The sequence below is a fragment of the Staurois parvus genome, unplaced genomic scaffold (genome assembly GCF_062004578.1).
Source record: "Staurois parvus isolate SC_StPar_1 unplaced genomic scaffold, SC_StPar_1.0 ptg001031l, whole genome shotgun sequence".
Classification (NCBI taxonomy): domain Eukaryota; kingdom Metazoa; phylum Chordata; class Amphibia; order Anura; family Ranidae; genus Staurois; species Staurois parvus.
The window spans coordinates 110,604-134,823 of NW_028318827.1; the positions used below are offsets into that span (position 1 = coordinate 110,604).

Sequence of the window (24,220 nt, forward strand, 5' to 3'; positions counted from 1 at the left end):
CCTACAGACCTGTTTTGGTGGCTGGAGTCCTTCCTTAGATGTCTCCATGATGGTGCCTGGTAGACCACTGATGGGGTCCCACAGTTCAGGGAACGTTTCGAATCTGATGGGGTCCCACAGTTCAGGGAACGTTTGGAACCTGATGGTGCCTGGCAGACTTTCCATTCAGAAGATGGTGGTGACCTGTCCAGGACTTTATTATTGGGGAACAAGGAAAGGATTTGTATTAGAACCTTCCATGGGAAGCCATTACCTGTCAACCATGGAGGACATCACCAGACCTCCAATATATACAATATAAAGGACAATCTGAGGTAACCCATGGCAACCGCTGAGCAGACCAAGGTAAGCAAACTCGGAATGGTTGCTATAAGTGACCAAACCGGTTCATGCCGGATAAGCTCCATAAAAGGTCATCAGAAATTGTGGCGGAAGATCTCTGGCCAAACGGCCAAATACACAACGAGAGCTAGAAACTGATTTCTGTGATTTGTCTTCGACCCGTCTGATACGACCTCGGATGGAGCAGCAGAACACTGCTGAGGTTGTCCCTCCCACCACCGACCTCCCGAGACCTGGAATCTGCTGGATTGTCAATGCCATACAACCTGATTGGTTCACAGTAATACCCCCCCCCCCAGTCCTGAGGGAAGGGGTTTCAATTCTGATAAATACAGAACTGGATTCATGGAGGCTTCCATATCTGGAGTTCACCTCGTGTCCCTTCACAGCCGGCCTGTTACCGGAGATAATCCCTACCATTCGTATTGGTCAGCCATCATTCCCCTAACAATGGCCAGAGACACAGGATCTCCTCGGGAGGTCGGCTGCCATACATGAAACAATGGATATACATGTGTGTGTGCGTGTGCATGTCAACTTCAATACACGTGTATGTGTGGGCGTGTCTACTGCAATACACGTGTATCAAACTAAGCAATGTGGGCACTATGGCTTGAATTATAAACCTCCTCCCCCACTGACCTCGCCATGTCCTTCAGTATAGGCCTACCCTCCCCCACTGACCCCACCATGACCGGCTGCCAAGACCCTCCTCCCTCTCTAACCTTGCCGTGACCTTCAGTATGGGCCTACCCTCCCCCACTGACCCCACCATGACCGGCTGCCAAGACCCTCCTCCCTCTCTAACCTTACCGTGACCTTCAGTATGGGCCTACCCTCCCCCACTGACCCCACCATGACCGGCTGCCAAGACCCTCCTCCCTCTCTAACCTTGCCGTGACCTTCAGTATGGGCCTACCCTCCCCCACTGACCCCACCATGACCGGCTGCCAAGACCCTCCTCCCTCTCTAACCTTACTGTGACCTTCAGTATGGGCTTACCATCCCCCACTGACCCCATCATGACCGGCTGCCAAGACCCTCCTCCCTCTCTAACCTTACTGTGACCTTCAGTATGGGCTTACCATCCCCCACTGACCCCATCATGACCGGCTGCCAAGACCCTCCTCCCTCTCTAACCTTACCGTGACCTTCAGTATGGGCCTACCCTCCCCCACTGACCCCATCATGACCGGCTGCCAAGACCCTCCTCCCTCTCTAACCTTACCATGACCTTCAGTATAGGCCTTCCCTCCCCCAATGACCCCACCATGACCAGCTGCCAAGACCCTCCTCCCTCCCTAACCTTACCATGACCTTCAGTATAGGCCTACCCTCCCCCACTGACCCCATCATGACCGGCTACCAAGACCCTCCTCCCTCTCTAACCTTTCCGTGACCTTTAGTAAAAAAAATCTACACTAATTCTAACCCACTGATCTCACCACGACCTCCTGCATGGATGCTCCTCCCTCTCTAACCTTACCATGATCTTCAGTATAGATCTACCCTCTCCTACTGGTCACAACATGATCTTCTCCATAGACCCTCCTCCCCCAATGAAACGTTGTGCCCCTCCTTAGAGGTTCCTCAACTGATGCTCCACCCATTGCCCCTCCTTAGAAGTTCCTCATCTGATGCTCCACCTTCTGCCTCTCCTTATAGACTTCACTACTGATGTTCCACCCTCTGACCCTCCTTAGAGGTTCCTCAACTGATGCTCCACCTTCTGCCTCTTCTTATAGACTTCACTAATGATGCTCCACCCTCTGCCCCCCCAGAGATTCCTCAACTGATGCTCCACCTTCTGCCCCTCTTTATAGGTTCCTCAACTGATGCTCCACCCTCTGTCTCTCCTTATAGACTTCACTACTGATGCTCCACCCTCTGCCCCTTCTTATAGGTTCCTCAACTGATGCTCCACCCTCTGTCTCTACTTATAGACTTCACTACTGATGCTCCACCCTCTGCCCCTTCTTATAGGTTCCTCAACTGATGCTTCACCCTCTGCCCCTCCTTAGAGCTTCCTCAACTGATGCTCCACCTTCTGCCTCTCCCTATAGATTTCTCTACTAATGCTCCTCCCTTTGCTCCTCCTTAAAGGTTCCTCAACTGATGCTCCACCCTTTGCCCCTCCTTAGAGCTTCCTCAACTGATGCTCCACCCTCTGCCCCTCCTTAGAGCTTCCTCAACTGATGCTCCACCTTCTGCCTCTCCTTATAGATTTCTCCACTGATGCTCCACCATCTGCCCCTCAGAGGTTCCTCAACTGATGCTCCACCTTCTGCCTCTTCTTATAGACTTCTCTACTGATGCTCCACCCATTGCCCCTCCTTAGAAGTTCCTCATCTGATGCTCCACCTTTTGCCTCTCCTTATAGACTTCATTACTGATGTTCCACCCTCTGACCCTCCTTAGAGGTTCCTCAACTGATGCTCCACCCTCTGCGTCTTCTTATAGACTTCACTAGTGATGCTCCACCCTCTGCCCCCCCCCAGAGATTCCTCAACTGATGTTCCACCTTCTGCCTCTCCTTATAGACTTCACTACTGATGCTCCATCCTCTGCACCTCCTTAGAAGTTCCTCAACTGATGCTTCACCCTCTGTCTCTCCTTATAGACTTCACTACTAATGCTCCTCCCTTTGACCCTTCTTAAAGGTTCCTCAACTGATGCTCCACCCTCTGCCCCTCCTTAGAGCTTCCTCAACTGATGTTCCACCTTCTGCCTCTCCTTATAGATTTCTCTACTGATGCTCCACCCATTGCCCCTCCTTAGAAGTTCCTCATCTGATGCTCCACCTTCTGCCTCTCCTTATAGACTTCACTACTGATGCTCCACCCTCTGCCCCTACTTATAGGTTCCTCAACTGATGCTCCACCCTCTGTCTCTCCTTATAGACTTCACTACTGATGATCCACCCTCTGCCCCTTCTTATAGGTTCCTCAACTGATGCTCCACCCTCTGCCCCTCCTTAGAGCTTCCTAAACTGATGCACCACCTTCTGCCTCTCCCTATAGATTTCTCTACTGATGCTTCTCCCTCTGCCCCTCCTTAGAGGTTCCTCAACTGATGCTCCACCCTCTGTCTCTCCTTATAGACTTCACTACTGATAATCCACCCTCTGCCCCTTCTTATAGGTTCCTCAACTGATGCTCTACCCTCTGCCCCTCCTTAGAGCTTCCTCAACTGATGCTCCACCCTCTGTCTCTCCTTATTGTCTTCACTACTGATGCTCCACCCTCTGTCTCTCCTTATTGTCTTCACTACTGATGCTCCACCCTCTGCCCGTCCTTAAAGGTTCCTCAACTGATGCTCCACCTTCCGCCCCTCCTTCTTCTGATGTTTCATTGTCATCTTCCATCATACTTCACTCCTCTACAGTCTCCCTTTTAACTAACAGCAAAGACTTCTCTTCAGTTGAGTTGCTCCACCCAGATTGTGAGATTTTACCTTTGTCCTCATTGTCTTCCTTCAACTGACCCTATACCTTGTGAACACCTCATGTTTCTCTTGATCTAAGTATGGCGGGTACAACATATCACTGTGGCCTTCCATATTTATATCAGGTAGGTCAATCATGAAATGCACATGTGATCTGCAGAGCTCCACTCGGGTCTCTGGATCTTCCTGGCTACAGACCTAATAACCTACAAATGTGGATGACCACCAGATATCCAAAAACTGAAAACAGCAAAGCCGCCCATTTCCTGTTCTATGTCGGATTGTATGAACTCTCTGATGGAACAGATGAGGTCCCAGACACGTCACACTCCCACTTTTTTGGTCCTTTTTATTTCGGTTGCTCGGAATTAAGTGTTCAGTATAAATGGTGACATTTTGTTGCGTGGTGTCAATAGACTTGTCATGCTTTGTACAGTTCAGATTAGTCTTTACAGTCCTTCGTATGAAAATCATTTCCTTGGACTAATAATACAGAGAATTGTGAATATCGGTGAAATAGGTTGGTTAGAACTGGTGGGAGGACCGCCCATCCTCCGGGAGAGACACACATTTTACAGATTTCTCTTCATTGAGTCGAGGATTGCATCTTCTAGCAATGGTCTAGTCAAGGTCTTGGCAGTCATCAGTCCAGATCATCTGCAGTGGTCCTTCCCATAGTCCATTCATTACTGACTTCCATATACCAAAAAGTGTCCTGGAATTGTTCTCTGTGTACCGTGAAATGGGTTTACCAAGCTCCACCCACTTTTCAGTTTTTCTGTTCATTTTGGCCTGATTTTATGATTTTAATTACCAATATTACGGTCGTGATCCCTCCATCTGTTGTGTCCTGATGGTGAAACGATTAACATGCACAGGGATGGGCACCACAATTTTAGGGTTGCGGACGGGTTCTCCTGCACGGCTGTTGACATTCCCAGCTTTGATGCGTTTCCATTTGGCTCTGCGGTTCTGAAACCAAATTTTGACTTGGACCTCGCTGAGCTTCAACGTGTGGGCAATCTGAGACCTCTCAGTCAGGGAGAGGTACTTCTTACAATGGAACTCCTTCTCCAGCTCCAGGAGCTGCTCGCTGGTGAAGGCAGTTCTGCGTCTGCGACTTTTCCCTGCGGTCCCGGCTCTGTCTTTTCCTAGGTCCTGTGCACCGTTCTTCCCTTTACCTCGGGGTCTTGTTGGGCCATTTCCATGATCCTGAAGATTCTCATCTCCACAGCTGTCTCCAGAAGTTTCGTCATCTTCATGGTCGCTACAAGCGGACTCCGACAATCGTCCTGCTGTCTTCTCCTCATCAGAGCTGCACAACTTTCCATCTCCTGGAAGGACAGAACATGGCAGCGAATTAGAAGGCTCTTTATGGTGGAGACCACCAACCGCTCAAAGTGACTCCACACCACCCACCTCATTATAAACTGTTGGAGCCCACATGGGGGGTCACCAAGTTCTCCCTACTACTCCACATATCTCAAATATATAAAATATTGAACTTTGACAATTCTTAGATGTAGTGGCTGCATTAGTTTTCTTTTTTTTCTAGGCTTCATTTATTATCAACTTCCTTCCAGTTACCCTTCCTGTCCTTTTATGTCTACACCCCTTTCCCGTTGTACCTATAGAGGAAGCCATGGTTGTCACATTGACTGGACATCAAACATGTCTGCCGTCCTTCATCTCCATTAAATGTTGGATTGATGGGAATAGTAGTTTCCACAATAAAGGGAAGAATGTTTTGTCTTTTCAGCTCACAGGAATTAACATTTCTGGCAGGATCTCCAGTAACTTTCTGTACCCCCACCTAAATTACCGGACTCTTCCTTCCATCATCCTGGGATGAGGACCAGGGATCCCCTCCTCCCCCCACCTGGATTACCGGACTCTTCCTTCCATCATCCTGGGATCAGGACCAGGGATCCCCTCCTCCCCCCACCTGGATTACCGGACTCTTCCTTCCATCATCCTGGGATCAGGACCAGGGATTCCTTCCCCCACCTGGATTACCGGACTCTTCCTTCCATCATCCTGGGATCAGGACCAGGGATCCCCTCCTCCCCCCACCTGGATTACCGGACTCTTCCTTCCATCATCCTGGGATCAGGACCAGGGATCCCCTCCTCCCCCCACCTGGATTACCGGACTCTTCCTTCCATCATCCTGGGATCAGGACCAGGGATCCCCTCCTCCCCCCACCTGGATTACCGGACTCTTCCTTCCATCATCCTGGGATCAGGACCAGGGATCCCCTCCTCCCCCCACCTGGATTACCGGACTCTTCCTTCCATCATCCTGGGATCAGGACCAGGGATCTCCTCCTCCCCCCACCTGGATTACCGGACTCTTCCTTCCATCATCCTGGGATCAGGACCAGGGATCCCCTCCTCCCCCCAACTGGATTACCAGACTCTTCCTTCCATCATCCTGGGATCAGGACCAGGGATCCCCTCCTCCCCCCACCTGGATTACCGGACTCTTCCTTCCATCATTCTGGGATCAGGACCAGGGATCCTTTCCTTCCCCCACCTGGATTACCAGACTCTTCCTTCCATCATCCTGGGATCAGGACCAGGGATCCCTTCCTCCCCCCACCTGGATTACCGGACTCTTCCTACCTTCATCCTGGGATCAGGACCAGGGATCCCTTCCTCCCCCACCAGGATTACCAGACTCTTCCTGTCATCATCCTGGGATCAGGACCAGGGATCCCTTCCTCCCCCCACCTGGATTACCGGACTCTTCCTACCTTCATCCTGGGATCAGGACCAGGGATCCCTTCCTTCCCCCACCTGGATTACCGGACTCTTCCTGCCATCATCCTGAAATAAGGACCAGGGATCCCTTCCTCCCCCCACCTGGATTACCAGACTCTTCCTTCCATCATCCTGGGATCAGGACCAGGGATCCCTTCCTCCCCCCACCTGGATTACCGGACTCTTCCTACCTTCATCCTGGGATCAGGACCAGGGATCCCTTCCTCCCCCCACCTGGATTACCGGACTCTTCCTTCCATCATCCTGGGATCAGGACCAGGGATCCCTTCCCCCCACCTGGATTACCGGACTCTTCCTTCCTTCATCCTGGGATCAGGACCAGGGATCCCTTCCTCCCCCCACATAGATTACCGGACTCTTCCTGTCATCATCCTGGGATCAGGACCAGGGATCCCTTCCCCCACCTGGATTACCGGACTCTTCCTTCCATTATCCTGGGATCAGGACCAGGGATCCCTTCCTCCCCCACCTGGATTACCGGACTCTTCCTTCCATTATCCTGGGATCAGGACCAGGGATCCCTTCCTCCCCCACCTGGATTACCGGACTCTTCCTGTCATCATCCTGGGATCAGGACCAGGGATCCCTTCTTCCCCCCACCTGGATTACCAGACTCTTCCTTCCTTCATCCTGGGATCAGGACCAGGGATCCCTTCCCCCTCCTGGGATTACCGGACTCTTCCTACCTTCATCCTGGGATCAGGACCAGGGATCCCTTCCTCCCCCCACCTGGATTACCGGACTCTTCCTACCTTCATCCTGGGATCAGGACCAGGGATCCCTTCCTCCCCCCACCTGGATTACCGGACTCTTCCTACCTTCATCCTGGGATCAGGACCAGGGATCCCTCCCCCCACCTGGATTACCGGACTCTTCCTGCCATCATCCTGGGATCAGGACCAGGGATCCCTTCCTCCCCCACCTGGATTACCGGACTCTTCCTTCCTTCATCCCGGGATCAGGACCAGGGATCCCTTCCCCCACCTGGATTACCAGACTCTTCCTTCCTTCATCCTGGGATCAGGACCAGGGATCCCTTCCCCCACCTGGATTACCAGACTCTTCCTTCCTTCATCCTGGGATCAGGACCAGGGATCCCTTCCTCCCCCCACCTGGATTACTGGACTCTTCCTTCCATCATTCTGGGATCAGGACCAGGGATCCCTTCCCCCACCTGGATTACCGGACTCTTCCTTCCTTCATCCTGGGATCAGGACCAGGGATCCCTTCCTCCCCCACCTGGATTACCAGACTCTTCCTGTCATCATCCTGGGATCAGGACCAGGGATCCCTTCCCCCACCTGGATTACCGGACTCTTCCTGTCATCATCCTGGGATCAGGACCAGGGATCCCTTCCCCCACCTGGATTACCGGACTCTTCCTGCCATCATCCTGGGATCAGGACCAGGGATCCCTTCCCCCTCCTGGGATTACCGGACTCTTCCTTCCATCATCCTGGGATCAGGACCAGGGATCCCTTCCTCCCCCCACCTGGATTACCGGACTCTTCCTTCCATCATCCTGGGATCAGGACCAGGGATCCCTTCCCCCTCCTGGGATTACTGGACTCTTCCTTCCATCATCCTGGGATCAGGACCAGGGATCCCTTCCCCCCCTCACCTGGATTACCGGACTCTTCCTGCCATCATCCTGGGATCAGGACCAGGGATCCCTTCCCCCACCTGGATTACCGGACTCTTCCTTCCTTCATCCTGGGATCAGGACCAGGGATCCCTTCCCCCCCTCACCTGGATTACCGGACTCTTCCTTCCATCATCCTGGGATCAGGACCAGGGATTCCTTCCTCCCCCCACATAGATTACCGGACTCTTCCTGTCATCATCCTGGGATCAGGACCAGGGATCCCTTCCCCCACCTGGATTACCGGACTTTTCCTACCTTCATCCTGGGATCAGGACCAGGGATCCCTTCCTCCCCCCACCTGGATTACCGGACTCTTCCTTCCATCGTCCTGGGATCAGGACCAGGGATCCCTTCCCCCTCCTGGGATTACCGGACTCTTCCTACCATCATCCTGGGATCAGGACCAGGGATCCCTTCCCCCACCTGGATTACCGGACTCTTCCTTCCATCATCCTGGGATCAGGACCAGGGATCCCTTCCTCCCCCCACCTGGATTACCGGACTCTTCCTTCCTTCATCCTGGGATCAGGACCAGGGATCCCTTCCTCCCCCCACCTGGATTACCAGACTCTTCCTTCCATCATCCTGAGATCAGGACCAGGGATCCCTTCCCCCACCTGGATTACCAGACTCTTCCTGCCATCATCCTGGGATCAGGATCAGGGATCCCTTCCCCCTCCTGGGATTACCGGACTCTTCCTACCTTCATCCTGGGATCAGGACCAGGGATCCCTTCCCCCACCTGGATTACCGGACTCTTCCTTCCATCATCCTGGGATCAGGACCAGGGATCCCTTCTCCCACCTGGGATTACCGGACTCTTCCTACCTTCATCCTGGGATCAGGACCAGGGATCCCTTCCCCCACCTGGATTACCGGACTCTTCCTTCCTTCATCCTGGGATCAGGACCAGGGATCCCTTCCTCCCCCCCCCTGGATTACCCGACTCTTCCTTCCTTCATCCTGGGATCAGGACCAGGGATCCCTTCCCCCACCTGGATTACCGGACTCTTCCTTCCTTCATCCTGGGATCAGGACCAGGGATCCCTTCCCCCCCTCACCTGGATTACCCGACTCTTCCTTCCTTCATCCTAGGATCAGGACCAGGGATCCCTTCCTCCCCCCACCTGGATTACCGGACTCTTCCTTCCATCATCCTGGGATCAGGACCAGGGATCCCTCCCCCCACCTGGATTACCGGACTCTTCCTTCCATCATCCTGGGATCAGGACCAGGGATCCCTCCCCCCACCTGGATTACCGGTCTCTTCCTTCCTTCATCCTGGGATCAGGACCAGGGATCCCTTCCTCCCCCACCTGGATTACCGGACTCTTCCTTCCTTCATCCTGGGATCAGGACCAGGGATCCCCTCCTCCCCCCACCTGGATTACCGGACTCTTCCTTCCTTCATCCTGGGATCAGGACCAGGGATCCCCTCCTCCCCCCACCTGGATTACCGGACTCTTCCTTCCATCATCCTGGGATCAGGACCAGGGATCCCTCCCCCCACCTGGATTACCGGACTCTTCCTTCCATCATCCTGGGATCAGGACCAGGGATCCCTCCCCCCACCTGGATTACCGGACTCTTCCTTCCATCATCCTGGGATCAGGACCAGGGATCCCTCCCCCCACCTGGATTACCGGACTCTTCCTTCCATCATCCTGGGATCAGGACCAGGGATCCCTCCCCCCACCTGGATTACCGGACTCTTCCTTCCATCATCCTGGGATCAGGACCAGGGATCCCCTCCTCCCCCCACCTGGATTACCGGACTCTTCCTTCCTTCATCCTGGGATCAGGACCAGGGATCCCTTCCCCCCCCACCTGGATTACCGGACTCTTCCTTCCTTCATCCTGGGATCAGGACCAGGGATCCCTTCCTCCCCCCACCTGGATTACCGGACTCTTCCTTCCTTCATCCTGGGATCAGGACCAGGGATCCCTTCCCCCCCCCCACCTGGATTACCGGACTCTTCCTTCCATCATCCTGGGATCAGGACCAGGGATCCCCTCCTCCCCCCACCTGGATTACCGGACTCTTCCTTCCATCATCCTGGGATCAGGACCAGGGATCCCCTCCTCCCCCCACCTGGATTACCGGACTCTCCCTTCCATCATCCTGGGATCAGGACCAGGGATCCCCTCCTCCCCCCAACTGGATTACCGGACTCTTCCTGCCATCATCCTGGGATCAGGACCAGGGATCCCTTCCTCCCCCACCTGGATTAACCGGACTCTTCCTGCCATCATCCTGGGATCAGGACCAGGGATCCCTCCTCCCCCCCAACTGGATTACCGACTCTTCCTGCCATCATCCTGGGATCAGGACCAGGGATCCCTTCCCCCACCTGGATTACCGGACTCTTCCTGCCATCATCCTGGGATCAGGACCAGGGATCCCTCCCCCCACCTGGATTACCGGACTCTTCCTTCCATCATCCTGGGATCAGGACCAGGGATCCCTCCCCCCACCTGGATTACCGGACTCTTCCTGCCATCATCCTGGGATCAGGACAGGGATCCCTTCCCCCACCTGGATTACCGGTCTCTTCCTTCCTTCATCCTGGGATCAGGACCAGGGATCCCTTCCTCCCCCACCTGGATTACCGGACTCTTCCTTCCATCATCCTGGGATCAGGACCAGGGATCCCTCCCCCCCACCTGGATTACCGGACTCTTCCTTCCATCATCCTGGGATCAGGACCAGGGATCCCTCCCCCCACCTGGATTACCGGACTCTTCCTTCCATCATCCTGGGATCAGGACCAGGGATCCCTCCCCCCACCTGGATTACCGGACTCTTCCTTCCATCATCCTGGGATCAGGACCAGGGATCCCTCCCCCACCTGGATTACCGGACTCTTCCTTCCATCATCCTGGGGATCAGGACCAGGGATCCCCTCCTCCCCCCACCTGGATTACCGGACTCTTCCTTCCTTCATCCTGGGATCAGGACCAGGGATCCCTTCCCCCCCCCCCACCTGGATTACCGGACTCTTCCTTCCATCATCCTGGGATCAGGACCAGGGATCCCCTCCTCCCCCCCACCTGGATTACCGGACTCTTCCTTCCATCATCCTGGGATCAGGACCAGGGATCCCCTCCTCCCCCACCTGGATTACCGGACTCTTCCTTCCATCATCCTGGGATCAGGACCAGGGATCCCCTCCTCCCCCCAACTGGATTACCGGACTCTTCCTGCCATCATCCTGGGATCAGGACCAGGGATCCCTTCCTCCCCCCACCTGGATTACCGGACTCTTCCTGCCATCATCCTGGGATCAGGACCAGGGATCCCCTCCTCCCCCCCAACTGGATTACCGGACTCTTCCTGCCATCATCCTGGGATCAGGACCAGGGATCCCTTCCCCCACCTGGATTACCGGACTCTTCCTGCCATCATCCTGGGATCAGGACCAGGGATCCCTTCCTTCCCCCACCTGGATTACCGGACTCTTCCTGTCATCATCCTGGGATCAGGACCAGGGATCCCTTCCTCCCCCCACCTGGATTACTGGACTCTTCCTGTCATCATCCTGGGATCAGGACCAGGGATCCCTCCCCCCACCTGGATTACCGGACTCTTCCTTCCATCATCCTGGGATCAGGACCAGGGATCCCTCCCCCCACCTGGATTACCGGACTCTTCCTTCCTTCATCCTGGGATCAGGACCAGGGATCCCTTCCCCCACCTGGATTACCGGACTCTTCCTTCCTTCATCCTGGGATCAGGACCAGGGATCCCTTCCTCCCCCACCTGGATTACCAGACTCTTCCTTCCTTCATCCTGGGATCAGGACCAGGGATCCCTTCCTCCCCCACCTGGATTACCGGACTCTTCCTTCCATCATCCTGGGATCAGGACCAGGGATCCCTCCCCCCACCTGGATTACCGGACTCTTCCTGCCATCATCCTGGGATCAGGACCAGGGATCCCTCCCCCCACCTGGATTACCGGACTCTTCCTTCCTTCATCCTGGGATCAGGACCAGGGATCCCTTCCTCCCCCACCAGGATTACTGGACTCTTCCTTCCATCATCCTGGGATCAAGACCAGGGATCCCTTCCCCCACCTGGATTACCGGACTCTTCCTTCCATCATCCTGGGATCAGGACCAGGGATCCCTTCCCCCTCCTGGATTACCGGACTCTTCCTTCCATCATCCTGGGATCAGGACCAGGGATCCCTTCCTCCCCCCACCTGGATTACCGGACTCTTCCTTCCATCATCCTGGGATCAGGACCAGGGATCCCTTCCCCCACCTGGATTACCGGACTCTTCCTTCCATCATCCTGGGATCAGGACCAGGGATCCCTTCCCCCACCTGGATTACCGGACTCTTCCTGTCATCATCCTGGGATCAGGACCAGGGATCCCTTCCCCCACCTGGATTACCGGACTCTTCCTGTCATCATCCTGGGATCAGGACCAGGGATCCCTTCCTCCCCCCACCTGGATTACCGGACTCTTCCTTCCTTCATCCTGGGATCAGGACCAGGGATCCCTTCCCCCACCTGGATTACCGGACTCTTCCTGTCATCATCCTGGGATCAGGACCAGGGATCCCTTCCTCCCCCCACCTGGATTACCGGACTCTTCCTTCCATCGTCCTGGGATCAGGACCAGGGATCCCTTCCCCCTCCTGGGATTACCGGACTCTTCCTACCATCATCCTGGGATCAGGACCAGGGATCCCTTCCCCCACCTGGATTACCGGACTCTTCCTTCCATCATCCTGGGATCAGGACCAGGGATCCCTTCCTCCCCCCACCTGGATTACCGGACTCTTCCTTCCTTCATCCTGGGATCAGGACCAGGGATCCCTTCCTCCCCCCACCTGGATTACCAGACTCTTCCTTCCATCATCCTGAGATCAGGACCAGGGATCCCTTCCCCCACCTGGATTACCAGACTCTTCCTGCCATCATCCTGGGATCAGGATCAGGGATCCCTTCCCCCTCCTGGGATTACCGGACTCTTCCTACCTTCATCCTGGGATCAGGACCAGGGATCCCTTCCCCCACCTGGATTACCGGACTCTTCCTTCCATCATCCTGGGATCAGGACCAGGGATCCCTTCTCCCACCTGGGATTACCGGACTCTTCCTACCTTCATCCTGGGATCAGGACCAGGGATCCCTTCCCCCACCTGGATTACCGGACTCTTCCTTCCTTCATCCTGGGATCAGGACCAGGGATCCCTTCCTCCCCCCCCCTGGATTACCCGACTCTTCCTTCCTTCATCCTGGGATCAGGACCAGGGATCCCTTCCCCCACCTGGATTACCGGACTCTTCCTTCCTTCATCCTGGGATCAGGACCAGGGATCCCTTCCCCCCCTCACCTGGATTACCCGACTCTTCCTTCCTTCATCCTAGGATCAGGACCAGGGATCCCTTCCTCCCCCCACCTGGATTACCGGACTCTTCCTTCCATCATCCTGGGATCAGGACCAGGGATCCCTCCCCCCACCTGGATTACCGGACTCTTCCTTCCATCATCCTGGGATCAGGACCAGGGATCCCTCCCCCCACCTGGATTACCGGTCTCTTCCTTCCTTCATCCTGGGATCAGGACCAGGGATCCCTTCCTCCCCCACCTGGATTACCGGACTCTTCCTTCCTTCATCCTGGGATCAGGACCAGGGATCCCCTCCTCCCCCCACCTGGATTACCGGACTCTTCCTTCCTTCATCCTGGGATCAGGACCAGGGATCCCCTCCTCCCCCCACCTGGATTACCGGACTCTTCCTTCCATCATCCTGGGATCAGGACCAGGGATCCCTCCCCCCACCTGGATTACCGGACTCTTCCTTCCATCATCCTGGGATCAGGACCAGGGATCCCTCCCCCCACCTGGATTACCGGACTCTTCCTTCCATCATCCTGGGATCAGGACCAGGGATCCCTCCCCCCACCTGGATTACCGGACTCTTCCTTCCATCATCCTGGGATCAGGACCAGGGATCCCTCCCCCCACCTGGATTACCGGACTCTTCCTTCCATCATCCTGGGATCAGGACCAGGGATCCCCTCCTCCCCCCACCTGGATTACCGGACTCTTCCTTCCTTCATCCTGGGATCAGGACCAGGGATCCCTTCCCCCCCCACCTGGATTACCGGACTCTTCCTTCCTTCATCCTGGGATCAGGACCAGGGATCCCTTCCTCCCCCCACCTGGATTACCGGACTCTTCCTTCCTTCATCCTGGGATCAGGACCAGGGATCCCTTCCCCCCCCCCACCTGGATTACCGGACTCTTCCTTCCATCATCCTGGGATCAGGACCAGGGATCCCCTCCTCCCCCCACCTGGATTACCGGACTCTTCCTTCCATCATCCTGGGATCAGGACCAGGGATCCCCTCCTCCCCCCACCTGGATTACCGGACTCTCCCTTCCATCATCCTGGGATCAGGACCAGGGATCCCCTCCTCCCCCCAACTGGATTACCGGACTCTTCCTGCCATCATCCTGGGATCAGGACCAGGGATCCCTTCCTCCCCCCACCTGGATTACCGGACTCTTCCTGCCATCATCCTGGGATCAGGACCAGGGATCCCCTCCTCCCCCCCAACTGGATTACCGGACTCTTCCTGCCATCATCCTGGGATCAGGACCAGGGATCCCTTCCCCCACCTGGATTACCGGACTCTTCCTGCCATCATCCTGGGATCAGGACCAGGGATCCCTCCCCCCACCTGGATTACCGGACTCTTCCTTCCATCATCCTGGGATCAGGACCAGGGATCCCTCCCCCCACCTGGATTACCGGACTCTTCCTGCCATCATCCTGGGATCAGGACCAGGGATCCCTTCCCCCACCTGGATTACCGGTCTCTTCCTTCCTTCATCCTGGGATCAGGACCAGGGATCCCTTCCTCCCCCACCTGGATTACCGGACTCTTCCTTCCATCATCCTGGGATCAGGACCAGGGATCCCTCCCCCCACCTGGATTACCGGACTCTTCCTTCCATCATCCTGGGATCAGGACCAGGGATCCCTCCCCCCACCTGGATTACCGGACTCTTCCTTCCATCATCCTGGGATCAGGACCAGGGATCCCTCCCCCCACCTGGATTACCGGACTCTTCCTTCCATCATCCTGGGATCAGGACCAGGGATCCCTCCCCCCACCTGGATTACCGGACTCTTCCTTCCATCATCCTGGGATCAGGACCAGGGATCCCCTCCTCCCCCCACCTGGATTACCGGACTCTTCCTTCCTTCATCCTGGGATCAGGACCAGGGATCCCTTCCCCCCCCCCACCTGGATTACCGGACTCTTCCTTCCATCATCCTGGGATCAGGACCAGGGATCCCCTCCTCCCCCCACCTGGATTACCGGACTCTTCCTTCCATCATCCTGGGATCAGGACCAGGGATCCCCTCCTCCCCCCACCTGGATTACCGGACTCTTCCTTCCATCATCCTGGGATCAGGACCAGGGATCCCCTCCTCCCCCCAACTGGATTACCGGACTCTTCCTGCCATCATCCTGGGATCAGGACCAGGGATCCCTTCCTCCCCCCACCTGGATTACCGGACTCTTCCTGCCATCATCCTGGGATCAGGACCAGGGATCCCCTCCTCCCCCCCAACTGGATTACCGGACTCTTCCTGCCATCATCCTGGGATCAGGACCAGGGATCCCTTCCCCCACCTGGATTACCGGACTCTTCCTGCCATCATCCTGGGATCAGGACCAGGGATCCCTTCCTTCCCCCACCTGGATTACCGGACTCTTCCTGTCATCATCCTGGGATCAGGACCAGGGATCCCTTCCTCCCCCCACCTGGATTACTGGACTCTTCCTGTCATCATCCTGGGATCAGGACCAGGGATCCCTCCCCCCACCTGGATTACCGGACTCTTCCTTCCATCATCCTGGGATCAGGACCAGGGATCCCTCCCCCCACCTGGATTACCGGACTCTTCCTTCCTTCATCCTGGGATCAGGACCAGGGATCCCTTCCCCCACCTGGATTACCGGACTCTTCCTTCCTTCATCCTGGGATCAGGACCAGGGATCCCTTCCTCCCCCACCTGGATTACCAGACTCTTCCTTCCTTCATCCTGGGATCAGGACCAGGGATCCCTTCCTCCCCCACCTGGATTACCGGACTCTTCCTTCCATCATCCTGGGATCAGGACCAGGGATCCCTCCCCCCACCTGGATTACCGGACTCTTCCTGCCATCATCCTGGGATCAGGACCAGGGATCCCTCCCCCCACCTGGATTACCGGACTCTTCCTTCCTTCATCCTGGGATCAGGACCAGGGATCCCTTCCTCCCCCACCAGGATTACTGGACTCTTCCTTCCATCATCCTGGGATCAAGACCAGGGATCCCTTCCCCCACCTGGATTACCGGACTCTTCCTTCCATCATCCTGGGATCAGGACCAGGGATCCCTTCCCCCTCCTGGATTACCGGACTCTTCCTTCCATCATCCTGGGATCAGGACCAGGGATCCCTTCCTCCCCCCACCTGGATTACCGGACTCTTCCTTCCATCATCCTGGGATCAGGACCAGGGATCCCTTCCCCCACCTGGATTACCGGACTCTTCCTTCCATCATCCTGGGATCAGGACCAGGGATCCCTTCCCCCACCTGGATTACCGGACTCTTCCTGTCATCATCCTGGGATCAGGACCAGGGATCCCTTCCCCCACCTGGATTACCGGACTCTTCCTGTCATCATCCTGGGATCAGGACCAGGGATCCCTTCCTCCCCCCACCTGGATTACCGGACTCTTCCTTCCTTCATCCTGGGATCAGGACCAGGGATCCCTTCCCCCACCTGGATTACCGGACTCTTCCTGTCATCATCCTGGGATCAGGACCAGGGATCCCCTGTAGTAATTCGGAAGGTGGTATTTTTTTTATTCCCTACATTAAGCAAAAAAATATCCCACTACTTTTACCGCCCCCTTGCCTCCCTTTGTACCTCCTATACCTATCCCAATCCAGCGCTTTGCTCCTCTCCACACAGGACACAGAGGCAGCAGATGGAGCCATTGGCTCCTGCTGCTGTCAATCAATTCATGTGAGGAGGGGGTGGGGCCAAATCCTGCTGTGTGTGTCTATGGATGCAGGCAGTTGTCTCTGGTGGGAACCTTCTGGGGCAGAATTCTTGGGTTGGGATGGATTTCCTTCATCCATCAGTCTGGAATCTCTGACTATAAAATGTCTGATGGCCCGAATGGTGGACACAACAGGAAGTGAGGGAATCTCCTCGGTGGAAGGCTTCCCCTTCGCTTCCTGGCCACAACCATCCCCAGGAATAACAGATTCCTCCAGCGGGGTCACCTGAGGATATATCCGACCCCCTCCACCTGAGCCTCAGTCCGCAGGTTTGTCATCATAGTGGAACCTATCACAGCTCAAGCCTGCTCCCGCCCCCATTCTGAGCCTTATACTTACCACCCTGTAGAGGAACGTGGTCTATACTCCCCTATTCACAGGGTGATCCGGTCACATGATCGGGGTGTAGAGGAGGGACAGCCGACAACGCCCCATTCTGAGTCTATGGGTGATGTCACTGCCCAGGCATTGCCGGCGATCTCTACTACAACCAGACGCTGGGAGATCATGTGACCGGCTGGAGCCCCCATCTTCCCTCTACAGGGCGGGGGCCAAACTCCCGGATCAGAAGTATGATTGCCCTCAAAGGGCAGGTTGTATCTGGGGTGCCCAATATACAGAGTGCAGGGTTCAGGGGTGCCCAATATACCTATACAGAGTGCAGGGTTCAGGGGTGCCCAATATACAGAGTGCAGGGTTCAGGGGTGCCCAATATACAGAGTGCAGGGTTCAGGGGTGCCCAATATACAGAGTGCAGGGTTCAGGGGTGCCCAATATACAGAGTGCAGGGTTCAGGGGTGCCCAATATACAGAGTGCAGGATTCAGGGGTGCGCTGTGTACAGAGTGCGGGGTTCAGGAGTGCCCTATATACAGAGTGCAGGGTTCAGGAGTGCCCTATATACAGAGTGCAGGGTTCAGGAGTGCCCTATATACAGAGTGCAGGGTTCAGGGGTGCCCTATATACAGAGTGCAGGGTTCAGGGGTGCGCTGTGTACAGAGTGCAGGGTTCAGGGGTGCCCTATATACAGAGTGCAGGGTTCAGGAGTGCCCAATATACAGAGTGCAGGGTTCAGGAGTGCCCAATATACAGAGTGCAGGGTTCAGGGGTGCCCTATATACAGAGTGCAGGGTTCAGGAGTGCCCAATATACAGAGTGCAGGGTTCAGGAGTGCCCAATATACAGAGTGCAGGGTTCAGGGGTGCCCTATATACAGAGTGCAGGGTTCAGGAGTGCCCAATATACAGAGTGCAGGGTTCAGGAGTGCCCAATATACAGAGTGCAGGGTTCAGGGGTGCCCAATATACAGAGTGCAGGGTTCAGGGGTGCCCAATATACAGAGTGCAGGGTTCAGGGGTGCCCAATATACAGAGTGCAGGGTTCAGAAGTGCCCAATATACAGAGTGCAGGGTTCAGGAGTGCCCAATATACAGAGTGCAGGGTTCAGGGGTGCCCAATATACAGAGTGCAGGGTTCAGGGGTGCCCAATAAACAGAGTGCAGGGTTCAGGGGTGCCCAATATACAGAGTGCAGGGTTCAGGGGTGCCCTATATACAGAGTGCAGGGTTCGTCCTAGAACTCTGATTCCTATCCCACACCTGTCACCTACCTGTCACCTACCTGTCCTAGAACTCTGATTCCTATCCCACACCTGTCACCTACCTGTCCTAGAACTCTGATTCCTATCCCACACCTGTCACCTACCTGTCCTAGAACTCTGATTCCTATCCCACACCTGTCACCTACCTGTCCTAGAACTCTGATTCCTATCCCACACCTGTCACCTACCTGTCACCTACCTGTCCTATAACTCTGATTCCTATCCCACACCTGTCACCTACCTGTCCTAGAACTCTGATTCCTATCCCACACCTGTCACCTACCTGTCACCTACCTGTCCTAGAACTCTGATTCCTATCCCACACCTGTCACCTACCTGTCCTAGAACTCTGATTCCTATCCCACACCTGTCACCTACCTGTCCTATAACTCTGATTCCTATCCCACACCTGTCACCTACCTGTCCTAGAACTCTGATTCCTATCCCACACCTGTCACCTACCTGTCCTAGAACTCTGATTCCTATCCCACACCTGTCACCTACCTGTCCTAGAACTCTGATTCCTATCCCACACCTGTCACCTACCTGTCCTAGAACTCTGATTCCTATCCCACACCTGTCACCTACCTGTCCTAGAACTCTGATTCCTATCCCACACCTGTCACCTACCTGTCCTAGAACTCTGATTCCTATCCCACACCTGTCACCTACCTGTCCTAGAACTCTGATTCCTATCCCACACCTGTCACCTACCTGTCCTAGAACTCTGATTCCTATCCCACACCTGTCACCTACCTGTCCTAGAACTCTGATTCCTATCCCACATCTGTCACCTACCTGTCACCTACCTGTCCTAGAACTCTGATTCCTATCCCACACCTGTCACCTACCTGTCCTAGAACTCTGATTCCTATCCCACACCTGTCACCTACCTGTCCTAGAACTCTGATTCCTATCCCACACCTGTCACCTACCTGTCCTAGAACTCTGATTCCTATCCCACACCTGTCACCTACCTGTCCTAGAACTCTGATTCCTATCCCACACCTGTCACCTACCTGTCCTAGAACTCTGATTCCTATCCCACACCTGTCACCTACCTGTCACCTACCTGTCCTATAACTCTGATTCCTATCCCACACCTGTCACCTACCTGTCACCTACCTGTCCTATAACTCTGATTCCTATCCCACACCTGTCACCTACCTGTCCTAGAACTCTGATTCCTATCCCACACCTGTCACCTACCTGTCCTAGAACTCTGATTCCTATCCCACACCTGTCACCTACCTGTCCTAGAACTCTGATTCCTATCCCACACCTGTCACCTACCTGTCCTAGAACTCTGATTCCTATCCCACACCTGTCACCTACCTGTCACCTACCTGTCCTATAACTCTGATTCCTATCCCACACCTGTCACCTACCTGTCCTAGAACTCTGATTCCTATCCCACACCTGTCACCTACCTGTCCTAGAACTCTGATTCCTATCCCACACCTGTCACCTACCTGTCCTAGAACTCTGATTCCTATCCCACACCTGTCACCTACCTGTCCTAGAACTCTGATTCCTATCCCACACCTGTCACCTACCTGTCCTAGAACTCTGATTCCTATCCCACACCTGTCACCTACCTGTCCTAGAACTCTGATTCCTATCCCACACCTGTCACCTACCTGTCCTAGAACTCTGATTCCTATCCCACACCTGTCACCTACCTGTCCTAGAACTCTGATTCCTATCCCACACCTGTCACCTACCTGTCCTAGAACTCTGATTCCTATCCCACACCTGTCACCTACCTGTCCTAGAACTCTGATTCCTATCCCACATCTGTCACCTACCTGTCACCTACCTGTCCTAGAACTCTGATTCCTATCCCACACCTGTCACCTACCTGTCCTAGAACTCTGATTCCTATCCCACACCTGTCACCTACCTGTCCTAGAACTCTGATTCCTATCCCACACCTGTCACCTACCTGTCCTAGAACTCTGATTCCTATCCCACACCTGTCACCTACCTGTCCTAGAACTCTGATTCCTATCCCACATCTGTCACCTACCTGTCACCTACCTGTCCTAGAACTCTGATTCCTATCCCACACCTGTCACCTACCTGTCCTAGAACTCTGATTCCTATCCCACACCTGTCACCTACCTGTCCTAGAACTCTGATTCCTATCCCACACCTGTCACCTACCTGTCCTATAACTCTGATTCCTATCCCACACCTGTCACCTACCTGTCACCTACCTGTCCTATAACTCTGATTCCTATCCCACACCTGTCACCTACCTGTCCTATAACTCTGATTCCTATCCCACACCTGTCACCTACCTGTCCTAGAACTCTGATTCCTATCCCACACCTGTCACCTACCTGTCCTAGAACTCTGATTCCTATCCCACACCTGTCACCTACCTGTCCTAGAACTCTGATTCCTATCCCACACCTGTCACCTACCTGTCCTAGAACTCTGATTCCTATCCCACACCTGTCACCTACCTGTCCTAGAACTCTGATTCCTATCCCACACCTGTCACCTACCTGTCCTAGAACTCTGATTCCTATCCCACACCTGTCACCTACCTGTCCTAGAACTCTGATTCCTATCCCACACCTGTCACCCGTGTGCTATGATCGGTACACTGACTGACCCACGTGGAGGTATGTGAACACAGGTAATCATGAACACGTGTCACTCACCTGGGAAGTCTTGCGCTCACCTACCACCACCTGGAATGGCTTCCTCTTCGTCTGGTGACCATTTTTGTTACCTCCTCATTCTGACTTGCAGTGACCCGTTCCCGCTGTCCTCTGCCCACTTACCTGCCAGGTTGGTGTAGGTTTCAGAAGTTTTCTCTTGGGTCCTCGGTCCTTCTTGCTGCCTGTTCCCTTCCTCTGAGTCTGGGGACCCATCAAGAGGTTCCTGAGAGTACAGAGCGTCAGCTGAGTCTCTGAAGCTGGGCAGGGTGGTGCTGATGGTCACCATGGATGGAAGACCTTGGCCCAAGCTGGCACAGAAAGTGTTATTCAAGCGTCCAGTGAAAGGGGTGACGGGTCCCAGCGGGGGGAGCGGAGATGGAGGCATCACAAGAGGTCTGTATGGCATGTACATGGGGTACCCGGTGTAAAGAACATGTCCTGGCCGAGCAGGTGGGCTTCCAATCAGAGAGTCTATGGAGAAAGTACTGGCCACCCCACTGGGTCGCTGCATCGTCCTTCTTGTACCTCCGCTGGGTGGTATTCAGGGCAAACAGGCAGGAGATGTGAGACTATGGAAGGAACTGTCAGTATGAGAAGAGCCGAGTGTCACATCAAGAGGAGGAGGAGGGGGGCAGTGGGGGAGGGGGGGCTCCCATCATCTATCTTCACTCCTTACGCATCACTTCTTCAGTCGCCCTGCGAAGATCTCTGGCTGCCCAGACACCGGGGACAATGCCAGGCTGGAAAGAGACACCCAATGCCAAGACCAAACTTCTTCTCAAAGAACTTTCCTCTATCTGGGTCCAAATCACCAGACAAGAGGGACACCAAGAAACACCTTCCGAGAGCCAGAAAAAGAGAGGGAGAGAGGTGAGGGGGCAGAATGAGAGAGAGGTGAGGGGGCAGAATGAGAGAGAGAGAGAGAGAGAGAGAGGTGAGGGGGCAGAATGAGAGAGAGAGAGAGAGAGAGAGAGGTGAGGGGGCAGAATGAGAGAGAGGTGAGGGGGCAGAATGAGAGAGAGAGAGAGAGAGAGAGAGAGAGGTGAGGGGGCAGAATGAGAGAGAGGTGAGGGGGCAGAATGAGAGAGAGAGGTGAGGGGGCAGAATGAGAGAGAGAGAGAGGTGAGGGGGCAGAATGAGAGAGAGAGAGAGAGAGAGAGAGAATAGAATGAGAGAGGAAGAAGAAAGACTTTCTGAGAGCAAGAGCCAGAACAAGAGAGGGAGTGAAAAAAGGAGAGAGAAAATAGAATGAGAGAGGAAGAAGGAGAGAGAGGCAGCAGAATGAAAGAGAGACACAAAGAAAGACTTTCCGAGAGCAAGAGCCAGAAAAAGAGAGGGAGAGAGGTGAGGGGGGCAGAATGAGAGCGAGAGAGAGAATAGAATGAGAGAGGAAGAAGGAGAGAGAGAAGAAGAAGAAGAAAGACTTTCTAAGAGCAAGAGCCAAAAAAAGAGAGGGAGAGAGGTGAGGGGGGCAGATTGAGAGAGAGAATAGAATGAGAGAGGAAGAAGAAAGACTTTCCAAGAGCCAGAAAAAGAAAGGGAGTGGAAAAAGAAGAGAGAGAGAGAGGATGAGTGAGAGAGGAAGAAGGAGAGAGACACGAAGAAAGACTTTCCGAGAACAAGAGTCAGAAAAAGAGAGGGAGAGAGGTGAGGGGGCAGAATGAGAGAGAGAGAGAGAGAGAGAGAGAGAGAGAGAGAGAGAGAGAGAGATGCAAAGAAAGACTTTCCGAGAGCAAGAGCCAGAAAAAGAGACAGAAAGGTGAAGAGGGCAGAATGAGAGAGAGAGAGAGAGAGAGAGAGAGAGGTGAAGAAAGACTTTCTGAGAGCAAGAGCCAGAGAAGAAATAGAGAGATGGAAGGAGAGAAAAAAAGAGAAATGAAGAAAGAGTTTCCGAGAACAAGAGGCAGAAAAGAGAGAGGATGAAGAATGAGGGAAAGGGGGCAGAATGAGAGAGAGACACGAAGAAAGACTTTCCGAGAATGAGAGAGAGAGAGAGAAAGAGAGGTGAGGGGGCAGAATGAGAGAGAGAGACCAGAGGAGAGGAGGGGGGCAGGAGAGACAGACACTGCAGGAAGGGGAGATGGAGAAGGAAGGATGAAATAGAAGGCAGTAGATGAGGAAAGGGAAATGGTGAGAGGAGAAGAATATACAGTTCATGGACCAGAAGCGTTTGGTGTTCTAGACCAGGAACAGTGCCGAGAACAGTGCCATAGACCAGACAGACCCATGAACAGTGCCGTAGACCAGGAACAGTGCCATAGACAGGCCAGCTCCACCAACAGTGCCGTAGACCAGGAACAGTGCCATAGGCAGGCCAGCTTCATTAACAGTGCCGTAGACTAGGAACAGTGCCTAATGCAGGCCATAGAAGGGTCTTTTATCGGCCGATATTCGCACCATTAGTGGGGTAATGCCATCGGCCGTTTTTCGCGGATCTTCTCTTTTCTTTTTATCGGTCATGCTGGAAAATCCACGAAAAACGGCCATTTTTCGTAAGCATCCGTGGCAGCAACGATCGATTTTTCATTTATCGGCTGACAATTCGGGCAATAAATGGCCCATCTATGGCCAGCCTTAGACCAGGAACAGTGCCATAGACAGGCCAGCTCCATGAGCAGTGCTATATACCAGGAACAGTGCCATAGA

The 24,220-nt window shown here is 54.4% G+C and overlaps 1 protein-coding gene across 1 annotated transcript; it reads right to left on the reverse strand.

Annotated features, from left to right (window-relative positions):
* Positions 1-4,115: 4,115 nt before the first annotated feature.
* Positions 4,116-22,495, reverse strand: LOC149441062 (homeobox protein GBX-1-like). The gene is made up of 2 exons (XM_089657820.1): positions 21,698-22,495; positions 4,116-5,120 (listed from the first exon to the last, which is right to left on the reverse strand). Exons 1-2 carry the CDS (start codon positions 22,083-22,085, stop codon positions 4,606-4,608), a joined length of 903 nt encoding a protein of 300 aa, XP_089513946.1. The 5' UTR covers positions 22,086-22,495; the 3' UTR covers positions 4,116-4,605.
* Between the last annotated feature and the right edge of the window lie 1,725 nt (positions 22,496-24,220).

Excerpts from the sequence above, each read along its gene's own strand:
- LOC149441062 (XM_089657820.1), bottom strand. The coding sequence starts at position 22,085 with ATGCAGCGACCCAGTGGGGTGGCCAGTACTTTCTCCATAGACTCTCTG. Across the intron at positions 5,121-21,697 it reads AACCTACACCAACCTGGCAG|GAGATGGAAAGTTGTGCAGC; the intron begins GTAAGTGGGCAG and ends CTGTCCTTCCAG.